Consider the following 10906-nt stretch of genomic DNA (forward strand, 5'->3'; position numbering starts at 1 on the left):
GTGGGCTCTCAATCCAAGAAAAAGAGTAGTATAGGTATTCCTACACCAGCCTGAGAAAAATGTAACAGTCTTTGCAAACAGATCCAAGATTACTTGCCATATGATATAGCATTGCTCAAGGGACCTAACATATCCAGCATCTATGTGGCTTGCAAGTGAACTCACATCGGTACTATCTAGAACACAAAAAAAAGGGAATTTGAATCTGTGTAAACCTCACTATGGAGAAGTGCCTTCCTTCTCTACTGAGTCCTGTATAAGAGATGCACTAGAATGGGAAATGCGTTATTAATTACTCACTATTTCCTTCCAGCAAAAAGTTGACAAGGGACAAAGAAGACATTTGTTGCACCTCCAGGTCAGCAGACCGTAGCAAGGCATAGAAGGGCTCTAGATGCTCTGTTGGCAGGGGAACATTCACTGCAGGAATAAAAGGAAATGCTCAGGAGTCTCATCGTTCACATTGCTCTCATTTTTCACTTTTCGGTCTAGGGCCCGAGTTGTTACCATAAATGGGCTGAGTGGTGTTCTCCATCATTGAAATTACATTGTACAGGCAAAACAGGCCAAGTTTCCTGAGAAGGTTTTGAATAATCAAGTACTTTAAAAATATGGGAAGGAAACTAACATGCCTAGCTACCAAACAAGTCATTCCACCTCATAGCAGGTCCTCATGTTGAGTAGTCTACACTTTTTTAGCCAGAAAAAAATACATAGGATAAACCTTGAGATACAATTCTAAAAAGCAAATAAATAAATAAACCCCAGCTTGCTTGTTGCTGGCATTTCTGCCTTTATGTAGGACCCAAACTCTTGTTGGAATCTTATTTGGCATACAAAGGCTGACTTGCAGTTGTTCACAAATTGCCTCAAGAGCCAAGCAGTGGCTCCCACAGAGTAGTGGGTACAAACCATAATGCTTCCTTCGTGTCTCCACCACAAACTAGCTTTGAGGGGTTTGTCCTCTGCCAAAAACTCAAGCACTGCAAAACCTTAAAAGATGACTATGACCACTTCCTGCCACCAGATTCTCTATGTTGTGTTGCTCTCAGGAGATTCAGAATACACTGACTTTAGATACTTCAGAGTCTGCTGATTTGTTTTCAAAACAAATGACAGTTTTTATAATCATGAGAGATAATCTCCTCATAGCAAAACCCAGAATGATTCTGCCCATATGGCAATGACAGCATTTCCATTTTTCCTGGTAAAAAATGCAGCAGGAAAAAAAAAAAAAGAGCTTTGATTAATGAATTTGATTAATGAATCAAAGTAGATTTCACAGTTGGAAAATACAATTTTATTTATAATTATGCAGAAATTTTCCAAGGCACTGAGATAACTTACTGTGCTGGCTCATATGCAAATAATAGAGAGCAGCAGACTGTTGTAGACCTGGGTTTTCTGAAAAAGCTAAGATCCTCAAGGCTTCCAGAGGGTCCTTTCCCAGTGGTGACATTTCAAAACCTAAAGATATACAGTTACAGCACAGACTTAATTACACTTGAAAAAGTATAGTTTACAAAAAGAAATTAAAGTTTACAGCCAATCAAACAAGTACAGATTTTTGTACTGAATCAGCTCCATAGACCCCATCTATACTCTTCATATTTCCAGGAGCAGCAGCAATAAACAAACCCAGAATAACCTATTCTTGGCAGTGCCTCTTATGAAGTTCTTGAAGCTAGTGATTGGATGCAAGATAAATTATAACCTTTAGACACTTTTATGTTATCCAGTATAAATGCAGGTGTTGTTGTTCTCCATAAAACTCCTATTGCTTCCTGAATCACAGAAGGTTTTTGTTAAAACGTATCAACTGAAAATGACATTCTTAGCTACAAACTATAGAACAAGAACGGATTTTTAATTTACAAGTTCTTATTTTTGCTGTGTTTTCTATTCTTTGTATTATAATAATTTCAGGAAATATCATGTGGATTGCAAATGGGCTTGCCTCAGGCTCAAATTCCTAGCATGCGTCTACCTGTTCTCGAGTGTGATAGTTCCTCTATGAATAAACCAAATGTTCAGCAATAGCCATTGAGAGTACAGCAATAGCAGACATCCATGATTTCTGTAAGTTACTGCATTATGTGCTTACAGTGCATGGAATGGAACAGCAAAGAGGAAAAAAATGCCCATTGATCCAGAGCTCAATAGCATCAACAGTTGAAAAGGTAATGTACTAAATATTGACTGGTAGAGCACACAAGTACATGATCGATCTTTAGATAAGATTTAGGCAGTACATTAAAGACTGAAATATCTCTGTGAAGAACAAGATTTAGCTACTTTTCTTCACATGGGATATCAGGGATGTGAGGGATGTGAAGGTTGAGAGCTTTCATGACTCAGTGTGAAACTCAACCTATTAGCAGCTGCTGACATATCAAGAATTAGCAAATGCTTACCTTCAAGGTTAGGTAGGTGTGTTTCACAGAACTACTTCATATAATGATCACTTTTATTTAATAGTTAGCAATGAACACAAAGGGAAGGACTAGCCACCAGCGTGTGCAAGAAACCTTGAGAAAAAAACAAGGATCTCTTCATGTACTTTAGCTCCCTTCCTTACACACTGACTACTTGAATCCCTCAGATATCTGTGCATATTTATTTGGGAGAATGATAAAGAAAACGCCACACAAAATCTTCACCTGCTTATCAAACATTTGCTGACATAACTAACAAATGAATATGACCTATCACAAAATCTTTCCTTGCACCAGCTGTCCAAATGTTGGCTTTCTGTTTATTATAATTTGTCCAAATTTGAGGATGGGCTTGCTCGTCTCATCTTGGAATCAAATACACAGGGGAGTACTAAAGTAAGATGTATGTGTCTTGGTTCTTTTTCTGAGGCTCCCAAACTCTGCTCCTATCTTGGCAGCAGACTTTGGCCACTCAGAGAACTAATCTTGGTCCTTCTTCCTGCGCACTGTGTATCTCCTATCATAGACATTGGGACTTTCCTAAGAGCATGTGTGGCCACCTCTGCACTGCTGTCACAGAAGCTCAAGGCTCCCTGCTGCTCTATCCCAACACCTTAAAAGCCAGGACAAACTGGACCTTTGTGGACCCATCTCAGAGAGGAAAGGATTTCTCAAGAAAACATACATTTATTCTTTTCAAGAAGCACTAGTGGGTGCTGTAAAGGGCCATAATGTTATCATCATTTTTTCCAGACCACTCTTTACTTGCACCTGATCTCTTAGTTGAGCGGGATTACTGTCAAAACACTCATAAATGGCCAGGAGCACGTTAGCTTTTGGAAGAAAATGTTCAGCTTTGGAAGATTCTCACTTCAAACAAAACTGAAAAGTAAAGTCCTATTTTGGATATAGACATTGGGACATTGGGATTTTGCCAGTGCTTCATATGCAGCAGTTAATTAAACATATCAACAGCACGAGATCCCTGTGTTTAACAAGTAAGGACATCAGCTGAGGCTGATCCTTGTGTAGTTCAAGGATGCAGGTCAGCATCACAACAATCATTCCAAAAGTTGTTCTATGACAGATCATTTCAAACAACTTTATCTGTGTTACATCAAGGATAAATGTCTCTCTTGGTTCATGTCACAAGAAGGCAAGTAAAGAAATAGTGGTTTGTAGTGTCCTGCACCCTGTATGGAAATGAAAGCAGAAGGATATGCAATTTTGTCTACTCCCTTCAGCCCAAGGTTGTTAAACTTAACACAATGCATGCAGTTAGCTGTAAGACAAAGCAAAAGATCAACAGGCAACTGCCCCTTCTTCAAGACTGAGACAAGAATGCTTTCAGGTTGGACAACTGACAAAACACACTCATCCAAGAAGACATTCTGTGACAGTAGGAATTAAATTAAAAAAAAAAAAAAAAAGTTTTCCTACGATGTTGTACCTTAGGACAGAATTGAGAGGACACCCAAGACAGATGAACATAGATTTACAGGTCTGCTTTGATTCAAGCTGAATCCTATGATTGTGTTCAAGCTCTGTGCCTTAAACATGTACACAAAAGTACATACTGGCAGACCAGTTTATTGGAGTTTGGGGAAGCCTTCTGAGCCCAATGGCACTTGTCCCAGGGTGTCCTCAGCCTTCCACACATACAGCACAGGCACTTCAGTGCAGCTCCAGGTGCTCTGCACCAGACCATAGATGTACGTGAACAACTCAGCCAGGACCATGCTGCTGTTTCCTGCTAACAGGCTCCTGTAGTGCCCAATGTTGACACAGTCCTCTTTCCAGCTTTGTTGCTTCAGGGACCGACTCAAAAAGTTAACTTCAGTTACTAGAAGGACTTGCTTTCACTAAACATTGTACACGGGTCATGTTTAACAGTGGTGGCACAGCAGAAAGGGACAGACCACTTCTACCTGAATCCTACTTTTGTGCCACTTGAGCTCTTGATGTCCCATACACAAAGGAAATAGTCTGTGGTTCTGTCCTTTCCTACACCACTATAAAACATCAGAGCAGTTCAGACGGGAATCTGTTTTCAGCCCCCCCAAAAGATTCTCCTTCCCCTTTCACAATCCTTTCAAAAACCTAATGCTCTTACCTCTTTCAATTTGCTGCAGAAATTCCTGTGCTGTCACCCGCTCATGAGGCTGCAGCATGGGCTTGTACAGCTGTCTGGTTTTTGAGGCATTCTGTTTCAAGCAGGTGCACTCGCTTATCAGAGCTAAGCATTTCTTTATGCTGTGCACAAGCTCTGAAGACATCTTCTGAACGAAGGCCACGAAGTCGCGCAGCAGCTGCATGCACCTTCCACACAGCTGACCCATTCTTGCTCCAACAGCAGAAAAAAAAACAAAAACAAAAAACAAAAACAAAAAACAAACAAACAAAAAAAAAACAAGAGGAAAAGGAAAGAGATGGGGGAAAAAAAAGTTTCTCTCCAACTTGTCGATGTTTTGCACTTACTTGCCGCTTTGGTGTTTGTCCAGTGTTACAGATGTCAGCATGACACGATGTGCGGCTGCTGTGAAGGAGTCAAGCATCTGCGCCCAAAAAGCTACATTGCACAACAAAGCTGATTTCTGTGGATTTCCCAGTCTATCAAATATTACTGAAAAGGCTGGACCTGAGCCATGCACAGACACCCTCACTTTTCTTGAAGAAAAATAAGATGATGATCTAAACCCATTCCATGAAGAACAGAGCTTAACTCCTGGAGTATCCACAAAAGCCTTCAAGAAGCTAGAAAAGCAATGAGGTGATGAAAAAAACAACTTCAGTTTTTGTAAGGCAGTTTTCCATGAAAGGTAAGCACCACCTTGTGTGCATGTGTACAGGCTGTAACTGCCAATGGGAGAGGAAGACTGGGGAAAAAAAAAAAAAGAGCTCGTACACTAACAGGTTTTTCCAGTTCTTGGTAGACCAGAACAAAAACCCTGTTGGGCAAGTGGCTCATAACTCAGCCAAGTGAGACTCTGCAAATCAGCAAGAATGGAAAACTGGAATAAAAAAAAAAAAAATCAGTGGCCAAGTGAATTTAGAACTGAGAGTGGGCAGGGAAAGTTAATTATGGGCTGGTGTTGCTGTCTTGATTGTAAAAGACATCTGCAAGTTTTCAGGCAGAAAAGGGATGTTAAGGGAAAAAAAGCTGTTCTCCTTCCACCCCATCATTTTGCATACTTCACCAGAACGGAACATGTGCTCACCTTTGACTGAACAGTCTTATAAATTACTTTTAATTAATGTAGCATAAAGTGATAATTCTTCAGGTTTTGAGTAAAACCTCATTTGATACAAGATCACCCTCATTACAAAACCAGCATGTATTAGTTTGATGAGAGTTCATGACTTTTATTAACTTCTATAAACTTACTCTAACCATTGCATTTGGTACGCTAAGTGCTAAGTTTTAGTCTCACTGTCCTTCAATTGATCTTAAATTTCTAAATAAATCATGGTTGAAAATCCAACCCCTTGTTTTTCCCCCACCTTCAAACATCAGTGAGCAGGCCCACCCAAATCTCAGTGGTCTGTCTGGTGCTGCTGTTTCTTTCTTTATTTACTTACTTAGTTAAATGCGATGTAGTTTTCTTAAACTAAAATACTACGCTGCACAGTACACCCAGAAGTTGTGAGGCCTCTCCTGCATGTGCAGTTGAGTCTTGGATTCTTCCAGCTATTTCCTCAAGCAGCTTTGCAAGCCCACTGAGTCCTAGTCTCTGATCTGCTTCTCAAGCCTATCAAAAACTAGGCTAACATGCCAGTTTTTGCAGCATGTCTTTGGAGCTATTCAGAAGGAACTTTCTAAACATGGGGAACCTCGTGATTTTAAGATTTGACTTCTGCCACCACTTGCTCTTCAGGTTTTGCTTACGATCATCCACCCTCCAGCTTCCATCCTAAAAACAGTGAGGTGGCAGACCCTGGGAACCCATCCCATGGTCCTTCTGTCTCCTGTTATCTACTGCCTAAAGAACAGTGTGGCTTAGTCGTAAGAAAATATTTTAAGGTAATTTGAACTGTACCACATTCAGATAAGAAAAAAGCAGGACTGTTTCAACAAGACACTAGCAATCACTGTACTTCTGTAACATGTATTTAATAAGCATTTCAAATTATATTACACACATTAAACAGCTTCCCAGTTTATTTGTAAGGAAGACATTCACATAAAGATTTAAAAACAAGTTTCAGAGGTGCTGAGATCTTGTAATACCATGTAAAATTAATGGGAATTAAATGAATTCAGCAGACCTGAAGATTAGGCTGTAATTTTCCTAAAGGCATAGAACTCAGGTATCCCAATACTTAATCTGATGATTCAGACAGGAAATTATTTGTCTTCGATTTGAAACCAATACTTGAAGACAAGATTAGAAGGCTAGTTTGAGGGCCTTCAAGCCTCTTTCAAAATTAATGTAGCTGTAGTAATGCTTAGGTTGTAATCATAAACCTGAAGTTTTTGATCAGTTTCATGACCTAGATGTGATTCTTTATCTGATTGAACAAATGTCAGCTCAAGGCTGCAGAAGTAAAAGCAAAAAAATCAGCAGCATCATAACAGTGTTAAACCATTTTACTTAAATCTTTATTCTTATAAAGAAGGTATTCCAAATAGTAGAAGCTCCACACCCTACCACCTGATTCTTCTTCCAAAGGAAAAAAAATCAACTCCCTTTGTAAAATGTAAAAAAAGTCTCTCCACCTCACCTCTATACAGTTGTGTGCAAGAGAGGTATTTCCTAGCCTTACTGTTCGAAGACTATTTGGAATTCTGTATAAAATGCATTTTGAAGTTGTAATCTAGTTGCCAAATGATAGATAAATGCTGTAACTAAATGGCATTTTCAACAGAGAGCTTCCAGTGGTACAAGAATTTACCTGATGTGTAGTTACTTTGTAGAGGTCAGAACATTGCTTTTGGACACAGTCTCTTATGCATCCAACAGGGTTTTAAATTAAAAAATATAAAACTTAAAAAAACACATTTATTCAACAATAATTCATCCACTATTTCACTCACACAGAACTCCACTGCATGAACCACTTCTGGTAATTCCTTTCCCTAGTTTCCAATGGTATGTTTTCAATACCTCAAAAATGACTGTCACTTGGAGGGACATATGCAAAAACTCTTCCTAGCTTGTCTTCATTTTAACAGACCTACACAACCCTCAGACTTGGACTGACATGAATATTGGAAAAAATAGGGATCAACAATCTTATTTGAGCTACAGTAGCAAATGCTTTCCTCTTAAAGGAAGAAAAGGATAGTCTAAGCTCCAGATTTTAGAAATACCATTACAAGTTCACTGTGATTTTAAGCTATCATCTGTGAAAAGAGGATTTTGAGGGAGCATAAGAGAGAGGCAGGGGTGGAGAAAAGTGTGCTAGTCAAGTATGAAAATAGACACTAGAGAGAAATAGATCATAGATAATAGTTAAAAGACTACTTAATAAACAGTGAACTGAATGAGTGTACACTCATGTTAATCAATAATACAAAACTTTGAATATTGAACAAACTTAATTTGCCCCATGTCATTCTTATTTCACTCTCTTTTCTTACCCTTCTGTTCAGGGCTGAAGAAAATGCTGTACAATTCAGGAAGCTGTAAGACCAGGCTTTGTATTACTGCTGCTTGGTTAGTGGCAGATTTGGTTTAAAAGATTATAGATCTCCCAGTGCTTAGCAGGTCTCTGTTATCCCTGTATCTGAGGCTAAGATCTCCTCACTTGCACTAATACAGTGCAACTTTTCTTTAATCAGATCTCTGAAATGTTGCGGCTTCAAGATAACAAGAAAACAACACATAAACCAAAAGCATTAAGTTCTTGAACTGTAGACAAAATAGCAAAATAGTAAAATAAAATAATGAATCAAGAAAAATGATCAAGAATGATCAAGAAAAAGAACAGCTCTAAGGCCTGATTCTGATGTTACTACATGCCCACTAAGACCTTTTTTGAAAACCAAATATATATATATATATATATAAAAAAAAATAAGATTTCAGGAGAAACAGACTGTAGTCTTTTAAACAGAGAGGAAGCCAGATGCCAAGACTTGATAGATCCAGTTTTGTGAAAAATTGCCAGAAGTTGCTTCATGACACAGTTAGGGAAAGCTTTGTTTGCATTATGATTTCAGTAGAGTATAAATGAAGTTGCTTTCCCTGCATCAAATCCCTTGGCTGAGGTATTTACTCATCCTCACTCAGAGGCAGAGTGCCATCTACTGAAGCATCCCCTTTACATATCTCTCTGGAGCCTGTCCCAGCCCTGGATTGACAAAATTTACCCAAGGGTGCTGTAAAACTGAAGAGGAAGCTGATTTAGGTGTGATTCTCTATTGTTCAGTAACAGCTGCATGTACAGGTATAGGTCAGCACCCTGACTTGTGACAGTCTGCGCTCCAGTTTTGTGAAGACTCACTCTTGGCTTCTTAATAAATATTTGGAATTGAGGTTACATTATCATTTTGTAGCACTTAAGAGTTTCAATGGGTGCTCAGATTTCACTGCTAACTGTTAACCATGGACTTTCCTAGTAATTTCTCCTCTCTATGTTAGTGCTCTGAAGATATGCGAGTAGTCAGCTGAGTCACTGATAGTGAGGACATGTGATAGCAGCCAGCAGGAATTTGGCTTGGGCCAGTGATGACATAGTATTATTGTGCAGCTCTAACTGAATCTTCTGGTTGCCCTGACCTTCATAATTCACTGTAAATTTTCTGGACTCTTCCTGTCTTCAAGTAAAGTGATGCCTTGTGTCATACCCAGAGAAGCTATCTGCTACAATAAAAAACACATAGCTAGATGAAAATAAAAGCAGAAAAAAAAATTGTAACAGAAAGTAGTTGCATGAAAATGTCAAAAGTAGGTCAAGGGTGCCTGCAGACCTTGATTATTTAATCAAACTTCATATAAAAAATAACTATCCAAAATTTGACTGAAATGTCACACAGCCTATAGCTCAAAAGCCAAATTTTTAATAAAACAAGGCATTAAACAAAGCTTGAAAAAAATTGTATTTTTTGTTGTAAGACAAATGTAGTTAGAATAATTAGAACAGATTTGCAAAATGCTTCATATTATATTATATTTCTATATTTATTCATTTATTCTTCTGGACTCTCAGTGTGTTTTCTTAAATAGAATGGAGAACTGAAAAGCATAAGTGACCATTCCTTCCAGATAAGCTATATCCCACATACCTCAGAAAACAGAGGGGACAGAATGTCCCAAGTTGGCAGAGATCCACAAGGATCATCTAGTCCAACACCTAATATGCTCATATAAAAATACACAAAAAGGATCATTTAAAACGTGCATGACCAAATCCCACAATAATTCTGGAAAACCTTGCCAGCCCTAGAAAGCTGACTCCTGCCCTTGAGTGCACTGTCAAGCACTTCCACACTAACAGCCTTACAGCTGAATACAGAAAAAGCTGCAGTAGACGTGCTGCCCTTCAGCAACACGTTAGTTACCCCTGTGTAACAGAAAAAGTGAAAAGGAGGAAAGGGAACCACATGTCTGGGCCAGGCTGCCCAACATTTAACTACAGCTTGTCAGGGCAACAAAGCTGATGAAGAGACTGAAGCACAAGTATTGTGGGGAACAGCTGAGGGAACAGGGACTGTTTAATCTGGAGGAGTCTCAGGTGAGATCTTATCACTCTCTGCAGCTGCCTGAAAAGTGGTGTGGTGAGGGTTGACCTCTTCTTCCAGGTTTCAGTGGTAGGACAAGAGATAATTGCCTCAAGTTGCACCAGGAGAGGTTCAGGTTGGATATTAGGAAAAAAATTTTCTCAGAAAGAGTGGTGATGTATTAGAACAGGCTGCCCAGGGAAGCTTTGGAGTCACCATTCCTGGAGGCAATCAAGAAATGCATAGATGTGGCACTGAAGGATATGGTTAGTGGGCATGATGGTGATGGGTTGATGGTTGAACTTGGTGATCTTATGAGTTTTTTTCAACCTTAATGATTCTGTGTTTCTACAACTGAAAATATCTACTGTATTTATGTTTTGGCACAGTCATTTGTTAGTGGCTGCCTCCATAGAAGTCTGTATTTGTAGAACTTAGTTGCCAAAAGTAACCATATTCTGGCACATTAAAACAACACTACAGGTCAGATGGAGGTAAGAAGCATGTTATTTAGCACAGGAAACAGCAAATCGATGCTATAGGGTACATCAGCTTCCCATGTTCCATTCCTTTTTCCACCATCAGTAGGCTTTGGCTGCTGCCCGGTCATCGTGCCTGAATTGAAAAATTCTGCAAAAAAAAACAAACCTGACCGCATGCATGTTTTCTTTACTTATTTTATACATGTATTTATTTATATATTCAGCCTCATGCGTACTCTGCCTTTTAAAAAATGTATCAGACCAGTGAGATTTGAGTAGTGTGAACTGCTGTTTGAGGCCGTGCTCAGCCAAGGTTGGACTACATT

At 39.1% G+C, this 10906-nt stretch overlaps 1 protein-coding gene across 3 annotated transcripts in view; it reads right to left on the reverse strand.

The window, feature by feature from the left end:
* LOC104909729 (uncharacterized) overlaps positions 1-5310 on the reverse strand; it is a 28098-nt gene extending 22788 nt beyond the window's left edge. The window contains exons 1-3 of one of the 3 annotated variants that reach the window (XM_085217228.1): positions 4549-5310; positions 1348-1467; positions 301-420 (exon numbers count right to left, since the gene is read on the reverse strand). In XM_085217228.1, the coding sequence (XP_085073354.1) occupies positions 301-420; positions 1348-1467; positions 4549-4774 (466 nt within the window). In that variant the 5' untranslated portion in view covers positions 4775-5310. The remainder of the gene's footprint in view (positions 1-300; positions 421-1347; positions 1468-4548) is intronic. The other 2 variants (XM_085217227.1, XM_010707241.4) reach the window with 2 other exon arrangements.
* Positions 5311-10906: the final 5596 nt, after the last annotated feature.

The sequence above is a fragment of the Meleagris gallopavo genome, chromosome 2 (genome assembly GCF_905368555.1).
Source record: "Meleagris gallopavo chromosome 2, MGAL_WU_HG_1.1, whole genome shotgun sequence".
In the NCBI taxonomy this organism is placed as follows: domain Eukaryota; kingdom Metazoa; phylum Chordata; class Aves; order Galliformes; family Phasianidae; genus Meleagris; species Meleagris gallopavo.